Genomic DNA, 22,137 nt, shown 5'->3' on the forward strand with positions numbered 1-22,137 from the left:
AGGCTGCAGCTGAAAAGGTATTCTTCCCTTGAAGTGGAATCAGGCTCCCCCAGAGTGAGCTCTAGGACACTTCCAGAGCCCCAGTGACATCCTGACGTTTCCTAATTTCAGTCATGCTTGCATCAGGCCCATGTTGGAGATGCGTGTCTCAGCACCTTTCATTTCCAGTCAGCCACCCCGTGGAGTCCGGTCAGGAGTCCAAGCATCACTACGCAGCCACGAACCGGAAGGATGAGGGGGTGGCTACTTCCCCATGTCAATAGTCTGGGATGCGAGGTGAGAACAGGCCTCCCGGCAGAGGCTGCTTCTGTCCCAAAGAGTCACTCCTTGGGGCTTCCAATTCTTTCTCCCTCCAGTACGAGCTGCAGCATCTCAGAATCCAGGAGGCTTCTCTGCATGAATCATCAAGGCAGTAGCACTGTGAGTCGCCAGCTTTGGCCCCTTTAAAGATCTGAGAGCAATCAAACTGGAACTGCAAGATGGTCTCAGGGGTCTCTGCAGAGCAGGAGGAGGGACGGGGTTCTGCTTGAAGGTTTCAACAGTGGAACCTAAAGTTTAGTGGCCCTCTTCTGAACTCAGTGTATTTTTTAATACCCCAGTTTTTAGAAGATGCAAGAAACTATGCTTTGAAAAGCTGTACAAAGCACAGTTCATGCTGCCCAAAGATAGAACCCTCCCCAAATGAAGGCAGTCAGTGCCATACAGTAAGTCTCATTGTCACAGTACGAAACCACTACATGTGGGAAAGATAAGCAAGTTTGAAAACACACTGCCACTGTGGAGAACAGTCAGGCAGTTAGTTCCTCAAAAAGGTAAACGTGGAGTTCCCATGTGACCCAGAGATTCCACTCCAAGGTATGGACCCTGGAGAGTTGAGAACAGGGACTCAAACAAGAGTCCATGGATGACGATGTTCCTAACAGCACACATCACAGCAGCCAGAAGGTCCCAAGAAGGACTTGGCACTCTGACTGCCAAGAGCCAGAGTTCAATCCCTGATCAGGAAACAAAGATTCCACAAGCCCCATGGTGGCCAAAACGGGAAAAAAAAAAAAAAAAGGAAACTCTTACACCTGGTACAGCATGGATGGATCGTGAACTGAAGATGTTAATGCCAAGTGAAGTAAGCCAGACACAAAAGGACAAATATTATGAGATTTCATGTATATGAAATATCCAGAAATAGGAAAATCCAGAGACTGCAAGTAGGATATTCACTACCAGGGGCCAGAGGTAGTAGGTAGTAGAGAATGACTCCTAATGAACAAGGGATTCTTTTTGGGGGGGTGATACAAATATTCTGGAACTAGATAGAAGCAATGGTTGCACATTTGTTGCTGTCGTTCAGTCCCTAAGTTGTGCCTGACTCTTTGTGACCCCATGGACTGCAGCACGCCAGGCTCCTCTGTCCTCCACTATCTCCTAGAGTTTGCTCAAACTCTTGTCCATTGAGTAGGTGATGCTGTCTAACCATCTCATCCTCTGCTACCCCTTTTTCCTTCTGCCTTCAATCTTTCCCATTAGACACATTACAAATGTACTAAATGCCACTGCACCCTTTAAATGGGTGAATGTCATGATATGTGAATTCGACCTTAATTTTTGTAAGAACCCACTAAAATGATAGCCGACTTCACCAATTACCCTAAATCATTATGGTAGGTTTTCCAATGCTCTGCCAAGTAGCTCTGCTGTCCCATTCAAGAGAAAGAGGTGAGTGTGGGGACCTATGGGGACACATGGTGGACTGGAACACACTGACCCAAAATGAAATCTCTGAAGCCCAGAACATGGTAACCATGACAGAAAGGAATTTAGTCCAAGAAGTTTAATGACTAGGCACGTAGCCAAGTTGAAGGTTGTTGGCTAAATATTCTGAGAGCGTTTGATCAATTTTTTTTTTTTTAATTGTGGTAAAACCCATGATACAAAATTTACCATTAGCAGCACTTAATACATTCACAATGTTGTGCAAGCATCACCACTATTTAGTTTCGGAACATTTTGTCACCCCCCCGGAGGAAACCTCACATCCACTAAGCAGGTACTTCCTCAGCACCCCTTACTCCCAAGCCCCTGGCAACCACTAATCTCCTTTATGTCTCTATGGATCTGCTTGGACCTTTCATATAAATAGAATCATACAATATATGGCTTTCTGTGACAGGCTCCTTTCACTCAGCATAATGTGTTCAGGGTTCTTCCATGTTGTGGCATGTATTAGAACTTCTTCCCTTTTTATGCTGAGTAACATTCCACCGTATAGACACACCACGCTGTGTTCATTCATTCATCTGTTGATAGACATCTGGGTTGCTTCTACCTTTTTAGCTGCTGTGGATATTTGTGCACAAGTTTTTGCACAGGTGTTTATTTTCGATTCTCTTGGGTCTATACCTAGAGTGGAATTTCTGGGTCACACGGGCATTCCACGTGTAACCTTTTGAGGAAACGTCAGGCTGTCTTTCTTCCATGTGGCTTCCTCTAGGGGTGATGAAAATGTTCTAGAACTCCATAGGAATAAAGCAGGGTGGCAGAAATGGCTTCTACTCTGGAATGCCCAGCAGGGAGGGGCAAACTTTGAACACAGTTGTCACAACCAGGACACTGGGAGTGGGGAGGAGTGTTTTATGTCACCTCCTCATTCACTCCATAGCAGACTCTCCGGCAACAAGACATGCTTTCTACCTGCATCTGTTTCTTCTCTTTCTCCCAGTACAAACAATCTTATAAAGCAAAGAGTCAATAACGAAATCACAGCACTTTTGATGAGTATTGTCAGAGAGGAGATACCAGGAGCCAGGGGAGAGCTCTGGAAGGTGGTATGGCTTGCTTGGGGTGGGAAGGATCGGGTCCTATGTGAGATGCTGGTAAACTTGTGGACCATGACTAAAGCCAAGCTGGGTGGCTTCACCACCCACTGTTCCCATACAGGTCACTGCAGGGGGGCTGGATAAATGTGCTAAGAATGAAAGGAAACCCAGAACTCAAGTCTTATGACTGACATTTTTGTTACTTAGTCTCTTCCCAGCCTCCATATCTAGCTACTTCTTTCCCACCATGTTTCCGGGCCCCTGTGCACGTCTGTGCTGCAGACTACTCACGTCAAGCCCTCCCACAAACAGACGGACACTCATCAGGGCAAAGCTGGCCTTGAGGCCCCCTCGCCGTATATCCAGCTTCAGGTCCCCATGGCCCGTGTGCACAGACACTCAGGTCACGCCTGCCTCTCTGGTTCCTAGCAACAGACTCCCACAGCTCTCGCCTGCTGCAGTTTTTCTCTCAATACCGTTTGTTTTCCTCTCACTAGTGGAGGTCACCCTGCAGCTGCAGGTCTGACAGCCTTGCTTCCTGATGACAACACAGGAGCCGCTGAAGAAAAGGAGCAACAAAAGACAAAAAGAAGGGGTGAAAGAAGGGGTGACACCCATGGCTGAGGCACCATGAGTGACCTACTGGGCGGGGGGCGGTCTGGGACAGGACCCCCCCACCCCTGCCAGCAGAGCCCCAGGAAATCTTCAAGGTCACAATGGGGGGACCTGGAGCCAGGCTGGCTGAAAAGCACGGTCTGCCCATGGCAGATGGAAGGGCCAAGAAGCCTGCAGGGCAAGGGCACCAGCAGGCTGCGGGGTTTCTGTGGGTCACTGGCAGGGACTGAATCTCGCTCCCCGAAACAACTCTGGGGACCGGAGAAAAAGTGATAAGACACACATCAGTAAGTCAGAGGTGGCCCTGTGTACAAGCACTAATGGGGTAGAAAATACAATGGAAGACTGACTTCCAGCCCGCTGGTGGAGAGTCGCCTGGAATCCGCACCTGGGAAGAGCTGAAGACAACAAAGGGTGGCGGGGCTGGGATGTGCTTCCGGGGACCCCGCATCAGCAGCCACATGACACGATCAAGTCACTGCAGATGAGAGCATCCGGTCCAAACGGCGGCTTCCAACCTCCCACGGACCTGCTCTCTCCCGATCCCGGAGAAAATGGGGAAACACACAGACAGCGAGGAGTGGGAAGGGCAGATTTCATTCCGCAAAGGCAAGGGATGTAATGTTGCATGCAGCACATGCCACGACCTGGCAGCTGAAGAAAGGGCTACAGAGAACAAAGCAGCTGCAGGACTGCTCCACCCCTGGAAGCCATGTCAGGGAGCTCACAAGAGCCCTGAGACCTCTCCTCCACTAAGCTGGAACGGAGGAACTGGGGAGGCATCTCTCACTCTTGAAAACTCCTTTTGAATTGGAATAGAATTGCTTTATAGGGGTGTGCTGGTCTCTGCAGGGTGACAGTTTGAACCAGGCACAAGCACACGTATGTCCCAGGTCTAGTAGCCAGCAGGCCAGGCCAGCACTGCAGGAGGTGCCTGTGCTTGGGGCCACCCACCCAGCTCAGGGAACCAGCAGGAGCCTGGGGTGCCCCTTTCCAGGAATGGCATGCAAGTCCTTCAAGGGGCTAGAGCGAGCCATGACATAAAACACTGAACACTGTTCCTAAGCTAGTGACTCCAGATGTGGCCGAAGAGTCCCCCTGCCTGCAGTTCCCCTGGTTGTGCAACTTGGTTCTGACCACAAGAGCCAAGCTCACAGCAGCCCAGAGGGGAAAGCACTGAGATGGGCCAGCAGACCAGGAGGAGACAGCCAAAACTCCTCTGCAGCAAAGCCAACAGAACAACGGAGCCGTCAAAGCCTGAGCCAAGTTGACAAAAAACCACATGGTACTTCTAGAAACATTTTATGGCCAAAAGCTAAAAAAAAAAATAAAAAAAGGAGAAGAGAGACAGGGAGGGAGATGGCTCAGGAAAGGCAAACTTTCACCATGGAGCGAATACACAAAAGGAAGAGAAGAAAATTCCTTACAATTTTATAAGAACATGTTCTCAATAAGAGTTCAAAGATGAGAAGATAAAACACAGTTAAGATGAAAGGGCAAATTCCCAATCTAGGGAAACAAACTGCAGACCAAGATGCGCCATTATGGAACTAATAAATACATTTAAAAACAGCCAGAATCAGAACATGAATAGCTGAAAATCCAATCAGACAAACACTGTATGCAGATGAAAGAGATAAAAGCAAAAGCAATTAGAGTGACGCTAACAACATTGGATGAGAGACAGATAATCCAACATAAGGATAATTCGTGGCCCTGCAGTAGGGAACCCCAAATGGCACATAGACGCCATCAAAGATACATAAGAGAACTTGAGACAAAGGTGAGCTGTATCTGCAGGCTGAAAGAACATACCATGCTTCCAAATAAAAGTGATTAAAAAAAAAAAACCTCATCAGTGAGAGGGATGGTGGTCAATGTCCTGAACATAAAGGGTAAAGAATTCTTCAGGTGCCTCAAGGGATCATGTAAAGAGGGGTCCAGGCTTAAGGACTAGGAAGAGCCAAGGCCCCAATTCCAGGAACAATCTGGCATGTTCCAGGAAACGCAAGAATGATGGGCTAAAGCCAAATGAGCAAGGCGGAGAAAAGGAGCTCAACATGAGGCAGGCCTGGCTACCTCGTTTGCAGGACGCGTTATCAAATGAGAATGCAGGATTTCTTAAAAAATGGAGACTTTGGAGCTGGTCGCAGTAGAACATTAAACCAAGCATGGCTCTTCTAAGCCCTGGGTATGATATAGGCTGCATGTCCAGGAATACATGAGATTTTATCCTGTGAGGGATGAGAAGCCCTCAGAGGGTTTTTCTCAGAGGAGCAACATGATCAGATGAACAGTCTGAAGAGGCTCATCGTTCATGGAAGACAGAGTGTGAGGCAGGATGAGCAGGCAGGGAGACATGAGGTGCTGCAGGTGCACTCACAGTGTGGGGCACTACATGTTTCTTAGGGACTGACACCCATGCACGGAAGGAAGAGCAAGCAGACCGGGGCAGGGGAAGAAGTTGAAGTGCAATGCAGGCTCCAGAGCTTTCTGGAGCCTTGGGCAGTGATGGTAGGGCAGGGGTTTGGTACCCACTCCCTCCTTCACCACCCATGGCCCTGGGATCAGCCTGACCAGGTGAGGAAGCTCTCAGAGCTGAGACCAAGGCCAAGACCAATCCCAAAGGGGCCGGCAGCTGGGGGTGGCCTGCAGACTGCACTCCTTCTGCGGATCTGCATGGTCACCCCCTTGACTGCCGTGGGGGCTACTGCAGAGTCTAAGCAGGGGACACTGTGGTTGGCCTAGGTGCCATCAGGGGAGGGCATGTGTGTGCCGGCAGAGCGCTGGAGATTCAGGATTCTGACTTCCGGATTTTACGTTTACCATGTTGAGGCATTTCGCCTTTGAGGGCTCAAGGCTAGAGACAGAGATCTGGTAGTCCTCAGCATGGATGTCTGAAGAGGCCATCGCACAAGTGAGGGTCCCTTAGATACGAGTATGGACAATTTCCCTCCTGTTATCTGGTCCTGTGACAAGGAGAAAGAGTCAGCAAAGAAGACAACGAGGAGCGAGGCAGGAGAAAGACAATCAATGGTGGATCTGTCCAGATTATTGGTAGTAAGCAACAGAGACCAACTCTAGCTGATTTATGTAGAACAGGACTGGATTAAACAGCTCCTGGAAGATGGAAGGTGGTAATGTTTGTACAGTATGAATATACTTAATACCATGGAACTGTACACTTAGATGGGGGCTTCCATGGTGGCTCAGATGGTAAAGCATTTGCCTGCAATGTAGGAGACCTGGGTTCGATCCCTGGGTCAGGAAGATCCCCTGGAGAAGGAAAATGGTCAGCCACTCCAGTACTCTTGCCTGAAAAATTCCATGGACAGAGGAGACTGGTGGGCTATAGACCATGGGGTCACAAAGAGTCAGGCATGACTGAGCAACTTCTCTTTCTTTCTTTACACTTCAACGGTAATTTTTTTCAAGTGTATTTTACCACAGTAACAAAAATTGGGGGGAATGAAAGCCTATTAGGTGGGCCAGAGGGCTGGAGAAACAGATTTGAATCTAGTTAGCCGGGAACAATATTCCGAATTCTGCTGCCAAGGTGGCTCAGGGCAGCTAGCACTGTGTCTGCCACCCTGCAGGGGGCAGCACTGGCCACAGCACAGCTGGCCCTGCTCCCTTGGGGAGGGGGGTCTGATGAGCCAGCCAGCAACACATGGCCATACCTCCGTGCGGGGCTTAGGGCATTTTTCTCTGCCAAGGGCCACACAGCAAGCGTTTTCTGCTTTACAGGAGGCACTCAACTTGCCAGTGAAGTGGGAGAGTAGCCTCAGACAATGCATACGGGAAGGAGGAAGGCACAGATTTGACCTTCAGATGTAGTGTACTGACCGTGGTTCAAGCTGAAAGGGCAACTATGAAAAAGCATAGAGCATTTTCAGTGACTCCAGTCAGAAGATGGGGTGGCTCAGATGTGAAGTAAGAAAACCAAAGGAAGCCAGTGACTCTGCACCAGGAGAGGGTGCTGGTGGGACCCCTGGAGAGATGCAGGAAGGGGATTCCAGGAGAGAACAAGACTGTTGAGAGAAATCCCCGCTGGCCCAGGTAAGGCAAACATCCACTAGGGGCGGAGCAAAACTAGGAGGTGGGAAAGAGGAATATTCAGTAGACAAGTTGTGAAAAGCTTAGGCAAAGAGGGAACAGAGAACTGGGCAGGAGTGGCAGGAGTGCTCGGTGAAGCTGGGAAACTGGAAAACACGTTTGTACAGCGATGGGCAGGATTCATAAAAGGAGGGAAAACTGACAGATTCCAGGAAGTCTTTGTCAACAGGGGAGCTGTGTGCTAGCACTCCAAGGGTGGGGCAGCCTCCAGGGACAGGACGAAGTGCAGGCTGTGACCTTGGTAGTGGGTGGCTGAGGTAACTGGAGGCGAAATGATCAAAAGTTGAGAGCCAAGCACCAGGAGGGCCCTCTGTTACTGTTAGTCAGTCATGTCCAACTCTTTGCGGCCCCATGGACTATAGCCCGCCAGGCTCCTCTGTCCATGGAATTCTCCAGGCCAGAACACTGGAGTGGGTTGCCATGCCCTCCTCCAGGGGATCTTCCCGACCCAGGGATCGAACCCAGGTCTTCTGCACTGCAGGCAGCTTCTTTACCGTCTAAGCCCTCAGGGAAGCCCGCTACATGCCTGCTTAAGTTACCTGTGGGATGAGACGGTCGGGAACAGCGAAACAAAGCCTGTGAGCCTGGCACCAAGTTCTCGATAGAGGGGGGTGTCCAGGGGGCAAGCAGGCTTGCCATGGGGACTTGAGGAGTTTGAGCATCACAGCCCATGTTCCTCATAGACTGGCTCATGACCGTAGGGGGGACACTTCTGGTCCTCCTCCCACCAGGGGTGTGCGGGGTGGGACAGTCAACACTGTCCTCCGGTGAGGAGGGACCTGCAGGAAGCTGTAGCTCGAGAGGAGAGATCTGACCCCAAGGGGGCAGGTCTTCACATCTTCGACCACCTGGCAGAGGAGGTGGTGCAGCACGGGAGCTCGGACAAAGGCTAGGCGGCTAAGTGCAGCTCTTCACGGCTGGAAGAGGCAGGAGTCAGGTGAGGGGCCGTGACACCAGTGGAGGACGGCTCCCCGCTCTGGGGGTCCAGCACTGGAATGAGGTCTGACACTGGACCCCGTGGGGCCGGGAGAGACGTGAGGGAGAGCTGGAAGGCTTGAACCAGGCCGGGGCGGCTGGGAAGCAAGGGCAGAGAGGTGGGAGAGAGAAAGGGCAGAGCAGAGCTGGCGGGGTCTCACCTGCCCGCCTTCCAGTCAATCCACCTTCTTTCTGGGCTGGGGGGGCGGGGGCGGGGCGGGCAGGAGGGCGGGCAGTGGGCTGAGGAGAAGGGAAGGGAGAAAAAAAGGGCCAGGACCCTAAGTGCCTTGTGTAGTCAAATCTGCTGAATGCACACACCCACCCCCCGCTGTGAACCTTGCACACACACATACCCTGTGAGCCTTTCTCTTTTACACACACACACACCCTGTGAGCCTTACGTACAAACACACACACACGCACCCTGTGAGCCTTATACACACACATGGTAAAATCTGATGAACACACACACACACACACACACACACACACACACCCTGTGAGCCTCACACACACACATACCCTGTGAGCCTTTCTCTTTTACATACACACACCCACACACCTTGTGAGCCTTTCTCACACACACACACACACACCCCCTGTAAGCCTTTCTCTCTCACACACACATATACTGTGAGCCTCTCTCTCACACACACACAGTAAAATTTGATGGACACACACACACACACACCCTGTGAGCCTTTCTCTCTCTCTCACACACTCACCCCCTGTGAGCCTTTCTTTCTCACACACACACTATGAGCCTTTCTCTCTCTCTCTCACACACACACACACCCACCCCGTGAACCTTTCTCTCACATAAGGAAAAACATGTTCAATTACGTTCATACTCATTTTCAGTGCTCTCTCTCGCCACCTAATGAGATGTTAGCTGAAACCCCAAGGTTCACCTGTGGACTGAGCTGCAGGTGACCTGAGGCTCCCAAGGTGACTGCCACTGAGGCAGGAAGGGATGGAACAGCACTCAGGTGCCGGAGAACTTGCTCAGCCAACTTCAGATCTCTGAAAATGCCTCTAGGGTTCGTGGGTACCCCTTCTGGAAGATGAGAGCTTCCTGGAGCTAAGAGACAGGTGTGTGTTGATAACACCCAATTCTACTTCAGATCCTTTCCCAGAGATGCGCTCAGACTTGGCTACACTCACAGAGACTACTCTGCTTGAACACACAGCTCCTCACAACCAAGTTGGTGCGGCTGAGAGAACCACACCTCTGAAATGGGTCTTTGGTGGGACATTTGAGCCTACCTGAGCCATTTCCGGTTCCAGTGTTTCACGTGCACCTGAAGGCTGAGGTAGACTGATTCTGTACATATGGGAATGCAGAACAATCTTCTACTGAAATGTCTCGGCTCGAGGGGTAAAACAAAGAGCTATATCCCTTGCTGCTAACTGCCTTCTTCCCAGAGCTCTGATGACCTACGAAGGTCACTCACAGACAAGAAGAACGCGTACCACCCCAAGGACGCCAGGGGAGGCTGTGGTGGGCGAGAAGACGCAGCCCCCACCCTCAGTGGCTTCACCTGATAGGAGACATGCACAGCAACAGACAACTGAATCATCACCTAGGATACTGGGAGAGAAGGCCGCAGAGCCCAGGGACGCGGGAGGGGATGAAGAGACGAGAGCCGAAGGGCACAACCTGGGTGAATTCCCCTTTCTTCCAGCGAAGAGCTGTCAGAAGGAAATTCAAATTTTCATAGGCCATGGAGAGGCTACTAAGATACATGCTGAGCCTGGTACATTCTCACCTGCAGAGCACAGGTTAAGGACCAGCCCAGCGTGGGCTGCTACAGATTCCAGGAGTGGATCCTGGTCAGGCAGGTGGACAGCAGCTGGCCTGGAACCACCCCCCACCCCCCAGTTTGTGTGTCGGGGGGGGTTGCGGAGTGAAAGGACTGAGTGCAGATGTGATCCCAGGAGCTGACCAAGGGGGATGTGAAGCTTACGAACAGAAACTACTCTTGCGGAAAGCCTCATATGGAGAAGCAGCAAAGCGTCCAGAGGTAAGGGACAGGGAGCCGAGAAAGAAGATTCACTACATTTGCGATGGAATCTAAGTGAGCTTGCAAGGGATGTTCCCTGTTTTTCTTAACAAGAGTGTCTCAGCTCAGGCTGCCATTTGAAATACCACAGACTGAGTGGCTTGAACAACAGAAATTTATTGCTCACAGTTCTGGATGCAGAAGTCCAAGATCGAGGTTCTGGGAGATTCCTTGCTGAGGGCCCTTTTCCTGGCTTGCAGATGGCTGCTTTCTCATTGTGTCCACTTCATGGCAAACAGCAGAGAGTGGGCTCTGTGGTATCTCATCGTATAAAGGCACTGATCCCAGTGGTTCCCAACCTCATGATCTCATCTAATCCTACCTAGTCACCTCCCAAAGGCCCCACTCCAAACATCTTCCCATTGAGGGTTAGGGCATCAATATACAAATTTGGGGGAACACATACACTTTAGTTCACAACAATGGAGATGCTTATGTTCTATTGTTAAATGGTAAATGAAAAAGCAGAGTATGGCACTATGTATACTGCATGACACCAATTAAAACTTTCCAAGAGATGGTGGTACAGCGGTTTAAAATTGGGTAAGATGGTAAAGTTTATGTTATGTGTATCTTAAGATGATTTAAAAAAACAACTTTAATCCAGCAGAAGAAAGGAGGGAAAAAAACAGGAAATGTGGGAAAAACAGAATGCACAAAATAAAACGGTATAGATAAATCTAAATGCATTAGTAATTAAACAGATGTTAATGGATGTAACAGAATGAATTTTTTTAATCCAGCTATTTGCCATTTTCATGAGCTACGTCTAATCCATAAAGACACAGAAAGGAGGAAAATTCAAAGTGGCTGTGCTGACCGAAAACACAGGTGGCGTAGCACCATTACTATCAGATGAAGCAACAGTCATGGCAAAAGCACTACTAATTATCAAGAGGTTCACTTCGTAATACCAAAGAGCTCGATTTACCAGGAAGTCAAAACAGTTTCTAAAACTCAAAATTTGGTCTTAAATAATAAAGGCAAAATAAGCAAACTGGACTGACACACGCTCCCCAGCAGTGAACGGAAGCAGAACAACAGTAAGAAGAGAGGACACTTTCATAATGGACGAGATGAAGGAGGCGAGCTTCCTCTGGCTTCTGTTCCCCACCAACAGTCCATGCTCATCCGGTCCTGCACTTCTCCACAAGCCATGAGGTGGACACCCCAGAGATCACAGTCTTGGAGCACGGTGCCATTTAGCTGGAACTGGATTTTTAAAAATAGCAACTAGGAAAAAACCCACAAAGCCATGTACTTGGAAATTAAAAAAAAAAAAAAAAACATTTCTAAATGATTTGTGGGTCAAAGAGAAATCCTAAGAGGAAATTTTTGAAAAAACCCTTCAAGCTGACTTTCAGTGGAGATGTGATACACTGAAACTGGCTCGATGCAGCTGCAATTGTTTGAGGATCAGTTTTAAATGCTTACGTTCGAAAAGCTGAAAACCAATGAGCTAAGTTTAGACTTAAGAAGTGAGAGAAAGAAAACCAGAGACTGTACTACAAGAAAGTAGAAGATATAATAAAGGTTTACAGCACTCAATGGACTGGAAAGCAGATATACAAGTCCAACAGGACAACAAAGCCCACGAGTTCACTTCTTCAAAGGAAAAAGAGAAGGAAAAAAACAACAGTAGAAGGAAAAAGGAGACAAATATGGATGTTGCAGAGGTTGATGAAAAGCTAAGTACAGCTTCTTGCTAGTGAACTTAGGAATGTAGACAAAATGGGCAAAACTACACCTTAGCTATGATGACCCGAGCAGGTGCATGGAAATCAACGTAGGTTTAAAGTATGTGTCTGTGTATGGAACACCTCAAAGGACACAAAGAAGCCCCTGGAGACAGCCATTCCCTGCAGAGGGGCCCAGGCGGTGGCAGGGACACTGTAAGACCAAGCATCATCAGAGAGCTCCCACTTCCTGAGTTGTGAACCATGTGCGTAGGCTGCCTGCTTGATAGTGGATCCAAATACGTCCAGAGGCAAGGCATGCACCTGAGCACATGTGCAGGCCAACCCGGGCTGACAGAGACAGCAGCAGTGCGTATATGGTGACGCTTTCTCCATTCGTCCCTCTCTCTCCTTCTACTGTGTTCACAAGTCTGTTCTCTACGTCTGCGTCTCCATTCCCCAACTCCAGATACTTCATTAGCACCATTTTCCTAGACCCCATGCTGCTGCTGCTGCTGCTAAGTCGCTTCAGTCGTGTCCGATTCTGTGCGACCCCATAGACGGCAGCCCACCAGGCTCCCCCGTCCCTGGGATTCTCCAGGCAAGAACACTGGAGTGGGTTGCCATTTCCTTCTCTAATGCATGAAAAGTGAAAAGTGAAAGTGAAGTCACTCAGTCGTGTCCGACTCTTAGCAACCCCATGGACTGCAGCCTACCAGGCTCCTCCATCCATGGGATTTTCCAGGCAAGAGTACTGGAGTGGGGTGCCATTGCCTTCTCCTATATGGGTTCTAGTTCTCTGAATTTGCCTACAATGCAGGAGACCTGGGTTCAATTCCTGGGTTGGGAAGATCCCCTGGAGAAGGAAATGGCAACCCACTCCAGAATTCTTGCCTGGAGAATCCCATGGACAGAGCAGTCTGGTGGGTTCTAGTCCATGGGGTCACAAGGAGTCAGACACAAATGAGTGACTAACACTTTCACACTTTTTCCTAACCAGGTACTGAACCCAGACCCCCTGCATTGGAGCATGGAGTCTTAGCCACTGGGCCACAAGGGAAGTCCTCCTTGTGCCATATTGTGTGTCCATATTTTGATTGGCTTGTTTGTTTTTCTGATATTGAGCTGTATTAACTACTTATACATTTTGGACATTAATCCTTTGTCAGTTGTTTCATTTGCTATTATTTTCTCACATTCTGAGGGTTGTCTTTTTACCCTGCTTATAGTTTTGTTGTGCAAGAGGTTTTAACTTTAATTAGGTCCCATTTGTTTATTTTTATTTCCATTACTCTAGGAGGTGGGTCAAAGAGGATCTTGCTGTATTTCTGTCAACGAGTGTACTGCCTATGTTTTCCTCTAAGAGCTTTGTAGTTTCTGCCCTTACAGTTAAGTTTTTAATCCATCTTGAGTTTATTTTTGTGAAACTTTAGAGCAGAGACATTACTTTGGCAACAAAGGTCCGTCTAGTCAAGGTTTTTCCAGTAGTCATGTATGGATGTGAGAGTTGGACTGTGAAGAAGGCTGAGCGCCGAAGAACTGATGCTTTTGAACTGTCGTGTTGGAGAAGACGCTTGAGAGTCCCCTGGACTGCAAGGAGATCCAACCAGTCCATCCTAAAGGAGATCAGTCCTGGGTGTTCATTGGAAGGACTGATGCTAAAGCTGAAACTCCAATATTTTGGCCACCTCGTGCGAAGAGTTAACTCATTGGACAAGACTCTGATGCTGGGAGGGATTGGAGGCAGGAGGAGAAAGGGACAACAGAGGGTGAGATGGATGGGTGGCATCACTGACTCGATGGACGTGAGTCTGAGTGAACTCCGGGAGTTGGTGATGGACAGGGAGGCCTGGCGTGCTGCGATTCATGGGGTTGCAAAGAGTCGGACACGACTGAGCGACTGAACTGAATTGATTAGGAAGTTGGTTCCAGTTTCGTTCTTTTACATGTGGCTGTCCAATTTTCCCAGCACCACTTATCGAAGAGGCTGTCTTTTCTCCACTGTATATTCTTACCTCCTTTGTCAAAGATAAGGTGTTCATAGGTGTGTGGGTGTATCTCTGGGCTTTCTATCTTGTTCCACTGGGTCTATATTTCTCTTTTTGTGCCGCTACCATACTGTCTCCATGACTGTAGCCTTGTAGTATAGTATGAAGTTAGGAAGGTTGATTCCTCCAGCTCCATTCTTTCTCAAGATTGCTTTGGCTATTTGGGGTGTTTTGTGTTTCATATGAATTATGATTTTTTTTATTCTAGCTCTGTGAAAAATACCATTGGTAGTTTGCTGGGATTGCACTAAATCTGTAGATTGCTTTGGGTAGTAGAGTCATTTTGATTAGGAAGAGACTTTAAAAGGCCTTTGTATGTCAATTCACTCCTCCTGGGCTCCTGACATTGGCTTAAGATGAGACCATCCCTGGCAGTTGCTTCTCCCTCTTGGGCTGTGGAACAGGCTTGAGAACAGATCTGAATCCCACCCAAACCCATGAGTGAGAAAGAAATGACTGCTACTGATTCTTCCTCAGGGAAAAAAAAGAGGGACACAGAGATGGAAATGGAAACTACTGAATGGGGCTGGAGGGTGTGCCAGCAAGTTCCCTTTCCCCCATGCCTTCCTCCTCCTTCCCTGGAAAGCAAGATGCAATGGCTAGAGCTGCAACTGCCATCTTGTGACCACAGGCAAACTTGAGGGTGGAAGTCACCTGCACAGGGTGATGGAGGAGAAACACTGAGGGGTCCTGGATCCCAGATACTTATGGAGCCACACAGTAGCCATGGACAGCCTACCTCTAGACTGCAGGGCACACAAGAGGACACCACAAGCCTCCAACTCAACCTTTAGGCTTTTTTAAGTAGAAGCTAGGATTCACCTGCTTCAAACCCAAGATCCAAAGAATAGGAGATTATTTTAACACAAAAAAGGTCGAGTACTTAGAAGTAAACAAACAAAAGTATTCATGATAAATCATAGGTGAAGTTTACTTACTACACAGCTTTTTCACCAAGTTATCACAGTCACCATGACTCAAGCTACTGAAAAACGCAATTAATTCTGAGCTTCTTTCTTCCTGTTTTTGTAGGCTAAAAAGGCAGCCTTTGAATTGTGTATAAAATTCAAGAGACAAAAATAAATCCAGATAATTCAGAACGTACCAAGGAAAACACATATGCCTTCTATGTGATAAGCTCTCAGAATTATTTATTCAAAGAACTCACTGCAAAATTTTTTTAAAAAAGCTTAAAATTAAACAGTTAATCATACCACATACCACCTCCTACAATACCAGATTCCTTTTCTTTTCTTCGTAGTAGTGGGTGTCGTAATCAATCCAAAACAAAAACAAAACAAGGGTTTGAATTGCTGAGACTCAGAAAGATCGATTAGCCAGAGCATCCTGCCCTCCCAAACCAGAGCCACTGGGTAGGTAAAGGAGCAGCCCAAGCCCACAGAGTGAACTGGGACACCAGGTCCAAGGAGCTGGCACACACACACGTGTGCCCAAAGCTGCATGGTGAGCCAGAAAGCCTGTCTCTTACGGCTCTGAGGAGACCCAGGGAGGGTGCCACTGGTCACTCATGCTGGGTGCTGGACTCTGCAGGGGAAAGCCCCGAGGAGTGGCATGGGGTCCCTGCTCCAGAAGTTCATGACCCGCTGGGAAAAGCAACATGCCAGACACAGTTGTCCCTTCTGGCTACAGGGCCTGCACCAGATGTCTGCAGGGGTCGCTCGGGGCCCAAGGGAGGGGCACTCAGGCCCCCAGGCCCAGCAGCTGGGGGGGCAGGATCTGCCTCTTCAAAGGCCATCCTCCTGAGTACTTTAAGCTGCACATCTGTTGGCAAAACACAAATACTGTTACCCAAATATGAAGCCACAGATGGCAAAGGCACCTGACAGCCTTTAAAATTCCTTTCTCCTGTTTTGCAAAGCTGCCCTGGGAAATCATGCTGTTAAATTATACACTCGTAAAGGATGTACAGACATACCTCAGGGAAACTTCGAGTTTAGTTCCAAACCACCACAAAAAACCAAGTATTACAATCAAGCGAATCACACAACTTTTTGTCATTTCCCAGTGCATATAAAAGTTATGTTTACACTAGACTGCAGTCTATCAAATTGTACAAGAGCATTATGTCCAAAAACTGTGCAGATTTTACTTAAAAACTTTATTACTAAAAAATGTTAATCGTCATTTGAGCCGTGTAATAGTAACATCAAAGATGACTGATCAGAAGTCAGCATAACAGATACAGTAATAATGAAAATGCCTGAAATGCTGCAAGGATTATCATAATGTAACACAAAGACACAAAGTCAGCAAATGCTGCTGGGAAAAGAATGGTTGCACAAGTCTTCAGTTTGTAAAAAACGTATGACCTGTGAAACACTATTAATAAAGTAAAGCATGATGAAACAAGTCATGCCCTTCTGTTCAAAAAATGGAGGACTTGGGAATTCCCTGGCAATCTGGACTCCACACCTTCACTGCCACAGGCCCGGATTCACTCCAAGGTCGGTGAACTGAGATCCTGGAAGTTGTGTGCCATGGCCCGAAAAACAAACAAAAAAAAGTGGGGGACTAGTGCGGGTGCCATTTAGATTTTCACCAATGTATACCATGTTTTGGGCTAATTGCAAATCCTCCAAAAGTGTCTTAAACTCTAACTCCAAGGACTTCTCTGGTGGGCCAGTTGCTAAGAATCCGCCTTGGAAGGCAGGGGATGATGTAGGTTTGATCCCTGGTCGCTGACCTAAGATCCCACAGGCCTTGGGACAACTAAGCCCACACGCCACAAGTACTGAGCTCGCATGCCCCAACTAGAAAGTCCATGTGCTGCAGCAAGAGATCCTGGATGCTGCAACTAAAACCCGAGGTAGCCAAATCAGTTTAAAAAAAGAACAACTCCCCCGCAAAAAAACTCCAACTCCACACATCTGCCCTTTGTGTGCACTTTCTGCTCCAGATTGCAGATTTGATTAAACCATAAAGAATATCAGTGCACTTGGACACAGAGAAAGCTACTGAGTCAGTAGCAGAGCAGGTTGTATTCTAGGCTGCCCCTCTGAGTATAAGACAAAATCTTAGGGCAAGGTCCCACTACAGACTTCATCCACCCATCTATCCAGTATGTGTGCATAATTCCAGGCCTTGGAGATACCCCAGGGGAGACGCAGGGAGAAACCGAGTCAAACAGCATACAGGAGGTGGTGAGAAGGGAACGGTGAAGCAGGGGAAAGTGGCCAGGTGGAAGCAGGCGTCCAGCTTCAGGGAGGGCAGCGCTGGGAAGGAGCCCACTGAGCCGACCTGAAGGAGACCCGAAAGGGAGCCATGGAATTCCTGGGGGAAGAATGTTCCTGACAAAGGGAGGAGCCAGGCTGAGACCCTCAAGCAGGGTAGGACCTGGAGGGGCCAGGGGGGCTGCAGCGGATGGGAGGCCGGAGGAGGATGACAGGAGCAGAGCTGGGGAGTGAGCAGCTCAGGGCTCTAGTGCTGGCTTTCTGAGCTGACCACCAAGAAGACAGAGTTGCTATTTACCGGGAAGGGGAGGCCAGGCAAAGGCCAAGCCTGAGGGACCGGGAGCTCAGGCTTGAACAGGTTCAGCTGGAGAAGCCTGCTGGAAGCTGAGCAGAGATGGCAAGTCAGTGCTGGATGCACAAGTCTGGGGTTCAGGGGCCCCAGTGAGCCTGGAGATGTGGAAGAGACAGCCGGTGACTCGTAGTGGGGGGTGAGGGTAGAGAGACGTCTGAGCCCCAGGCCCCCAACAGCACACAGGGAGACCCGGTGCACACTCAGCCAGGACCTCTCAGGACCCAGGGACACCACATACCATTCCCTGGTAGCTCAGTTGGTCAAGAAACCATCTGCAATGCAGGAGACCCTGGTTCGATTCCAGGGTCAGAAGATCTGCTGGAGAAGGGATAGGCTACCCACTCCAGTATTCTTGGGCTTCTCTGGTGGCTCAGACGGTAAAGAATCTGCCTGCAACGCAGGAGACCCCAGTTCAATTCCTGGGTTGGGAAGATCCCCTGTAGAAGGGATAGTCTACCTACTCCAGTATTCTTAGGCTTCTCTGGTGGCTCAGACAGTAAAGAATCTGCCTGCAATGTGGGAGACCTGGGTTCAATCCCTGGTTCAGGAAGATCTGCTGGAGAAGGGAACAGCTACCCCCTCCAGTATTCTGGCCTGGAGAATTCCATGGGATAGTCCATGGGGTCACAAAGAGTCGGACACGACTGAGTGACTTTGGGCTTCCCAGGTGGTGCTAGTGGTAAAGAACACACCTGGCAATGCAGGAGACACTGGTTGTATCCCTGGGTTGGGAAGATCCCCTGGAGAAGGAAAATGGTGACCCACTCCAGTATTCTTGCCTGGAGGATCTCATGGACAGAGGAGCCTGGCGGGCTACAGTCCATGGGGTCGCATAAAGTCGGACACAACTGAGCACTCAAAGTAAACATAAGTAAGCCACCTCAGTGAACACGGCAAATAACCCCATCCTGGACAGTTCTGCCCCAGCAGGAATGACAGATAGTTAGATAGACATACTATCAGAAAAGGACGAAAGCTACTGTTTGGAAAAAACAGGGCATTCAGGGAAGGCCCAAGTCAGCAGGTGCACAGCCTCAAGGAAGGGGAGGGACTGACTCACATGGATACTGGGGTCACACAGTGGAAACAGTGACAGAGTTTTATTTTCTTGGGCTCCAAAATCACTGCAGACGGTGACTGCAGCCATGAAATTAAAAGATGCTTACTCCTTGGAAAAAAAGCTATGATCAACCTAGACAGCATATTAAAAAGTAGAGACATTACTTTGCCAACAAAGGTCCATCTAGTCAAAGCTATGGTTTTCCCAGTATGACTCTGGGAATGATCGTGATTCTCACATCCCAGTCATGTACAGATGTGAGAGTTGAACCATAAAGAAAGCTGAGCACCGAAGAATTGATGCTTTTGAACTGTGGTGTTGGAGAAGACTCTTGAGAGTCCCTTGGACTGCAAGGAAGTCAAACCAGTCAATCCTAAAAGAAATCAATCCTGAATATTCATTGGAAGGACTGATGTTGAAGCTGAAGCTCCAATAATTTGGCCACCTGATGCGAAGAACTGACTCACTGGAAAAGACCCTGATGCTGGGAAACATTGAAGGCAGGAGGAGAAGGGGACAACAGAGGATGAGATGGTTGGATGGCATCACCGACTTGATGGACCTGAGTCTGAGCAAGCTCTGGGAGCTTGTGATGGACAGGGAAGCCTGGTGTGCTGCAGTCCATGGGGTTGCAAAGAGTCAGACACAACTGAGTGAATGAATAACAATAACTAGCTGCCACAAGAGGCACGAGAGAATCCTCTGCTAGTCTCCACATGGAGCGGAACCACGCAACAGCTTGATTTCAGACCTCTGGCCTCCGGCACTGTGCCAGAATGTCCTACTGTTGGTGGAAGCTGCCCACTTTGGGGTCCTTTGATGCAGCTATCCCATAAACTCATCAGCTTCTATTTGAGCTCTACTTCTCACTAGACTCCCAAGCTTTCACAAAGGATCTATGCACCTTCTGTCCTCCTCGTCTTTTTCAAAGAGGAAGTGCCTACCTGGAGCCTGCCCTTCCATGGCCTCTCGTCAAGCAAGGACTCTGCTCGTCCAGGATGCCATCTCCTCCATCTCCACCTCCTCATGCAAACATGTTCTCAGATCCATCTACCTGAAAAAGACCCTCTGCAACCCCACAACTGACATTGACCCCATCCACCCCTATTTCTCTGGTCCTCATCACAACAAAACTTCTCAGAAAGAATTGTGTATACCCAGCCTCCACTCCCTCACCTCCCAACCATCCATTCTAATCTGGCTTCTGTCCTCACTGCCTGATAAAGCTCTCCAGATTATACCAGCCCCTTGCTTAAATCCTTCACTAGAGGATGACAACTGTGTACATGCACGTGCTCTTAGCCCTCCAAATCTCAAAGAAATAAAGTTCAGATGTATAAAGAGGAAGAATCCTCCAACAGACAACAGAAATGATAGCAGGAGACTTCTGAACAGATGAGATATGCTTCACAAATTTCCAGATGCTGGAAATAGTGTGGGGACTAACAGAGTGAATAGTAGTCAAGGAAGCTACACAGGAGAGGGGAGCCCCTGTTAAAACCCCCCAAAATGCGCAGATCAGAGCAGACCAGACTTGGGGCAAGCAGTGGCCCTCAAACTCTCCCGGACAGACAAGTCACCTGGGGGGTTGTTGACCATCATATTCTGATCCAGAAGGTTTGGGTGCAGGGCATTTTCAGCCAGCTCCCTAGTGAGGGTGATGGCAATAGGGTTGGTGAGTGTTGCACACGTGGAGTGCAAGGTGCCACTTTCCCCCACAGGCCAGAAACCAGACAGTTTTTTCTAAGTTTGCAGCTGGAACCTTCTTGTCTTCCCTGCAAGGCTCCTGGTGGGGCTGACAGTAGGCCAAGCGAAGCCCACCTCTGTCCATGGCGTTTGTCTGCTTCCCACAAGAGCCAAGTCTGCAGGTCAGCCTGCCCTGCTCAGCCCTCCACTCCCATAAAACTCCTACGCCCACCCTCCCCAGGGGAAGGGACCCTGCAGGGCAGGGGTGACTCCACCAGAGAGCAGGGGCAGGGGGCCCACCACCCAGGCCTCCTGTCCCCAATACAAACAGCTCTCCAGGGTTTGGGGAAGAGACCCAGCAATATGGAAGAGAGATCAATTCTGTCCCTAGAGGACACAGAATAGTCTCATGTTTTTGAAGATAATTTAGCCGTAAAACCACAACAGAAACATCTACAAACAAGAAAGAAACAGACAATGGGAGTTCAGAGGTTAAAAATGGGTTAGTCACAAATACAAAACAACAGAGCATCACTGTTTACAACAGGAAAAGACTGAAAAGTACCCAAATGTCCATCCACAGAGAGCTGCTTGACTAAAGCATGGTTCATCTGCATAACAGAGTCTGTGCAGCAGGAACAAAAAGAGTGCGGAAGGGAGAGCTCCATACCACTATAAGCGAGGAGGGTATCAACACTGGTAGGGAGTGATCTCCAGGACAGAGGAAGTAAAAACAAACAAAACAAGATGCAGAACAGTATATAAAACATGTTTTTTGTATAAGCAGGATAAATAAGAATATATGTATATATTGGTTTATTTTTTATTTCCCACCATGTCGAGTTTATTATTCCAATGGCACTAATACAGCTGGAGGCGCTCAGTGACACTGTGCGGGTGGGGTTTCCTGCCTTCTAGCTTCTGTCCAAAGAGAACATACCTGCTTGTTTCTTGCCCCCTTCTGGAGGAAAATCCACTAGGGGCCATTTACCCAAATAAACCTCTTAATGCATTTATTTTTAACTTTTTTTTGACATTAAGTTTCCCTCTCAACAAAAAAGTATTGGTTGTTCCATCCCCTCCCCCATCCCCACCAGCCAGATAAGACCCTGCTGCGAGGGCACTTGTTGCCCCTGAAATCTGGAAATAAATATCAAAAGAAACGGCATCAAGTTCATGTTGAGCGATGGCACGAAGTGGGCCCCAGAAACCTGTCAGGCAGAGCATTACTGCAGCCTTGAGGTGTTGTGGGGAATGTGGGGGCTTGCTGCTGTGGTCACTTGTCCCTGGGCACGGGGGCTGCACCCCACCTTGTGGTGGGCTAAGCGGAGGCCGCCTACAACTTGTCCAGGAAGTTGTCCAGGGCTGGGATGCCTTCCTTCAGGCCTTTGCACTTGTGTGTCTCTGCCACCACCTGACTGGGGCAGCTGGTATTGTCAAAGGGGTCACCGGGCAGGATCTGCCAGTGGTCAAACACACACTGGGGGAAGGCCTGGCCGCCTGTGTTGGACCTCAGGTCAGCGGTGAAGCCAAAGGACTTTG

At 48.9% G+C, this 22,137-nt stretch overlaps 2 protein-coding genes across 3 annotated transcripts in view; both read right to left on the reverse strand.

Moving 5' to 3' along the window:
* The window catches only part of MECP2 (methyl-CpG binding protein 2), a 60,780-nt gene that overhangs the window by 16,769 nt on the left and 21,874 nt on the right, over window positions 1–22,137 (reverse strand). The window lies entirely within an intron of this gene.
* LOC101903928 (elongation factor 2-like) overlaps window positions 1,885–22,137 on the reverse strand; it is a 41,923-nt gene continuing 21,670 nt past the window's right edge. Inside the window, 1 exon segment of the mRNA XM_059883694.1 lies at window positions 1,885–22,136. Coding sequence (XP_059739677.1) covers window positions 21,932–22,136 — 205 coding nt within the window. The 3' untranslated portion in view covers window positions 1,885–21,931.

The sequence above is a fragment of the Bos taurus genome, chromosome X (genome assembly GCF_002263795.3).
Source record: "Bos taurus isolate L1 Dominette 01449 registration number 42190680 breed Hereford chromosome X, ARS-UCD2.0, whole genome shotgun sequence".
In the NCBI taxonomy this organism is placed as follows: domain Eukaryota; kingdom Metazoa; phylum Chordata; class Mammalia; order Artiodactyla; family Bovidae; genus Bos; species Bos taurus.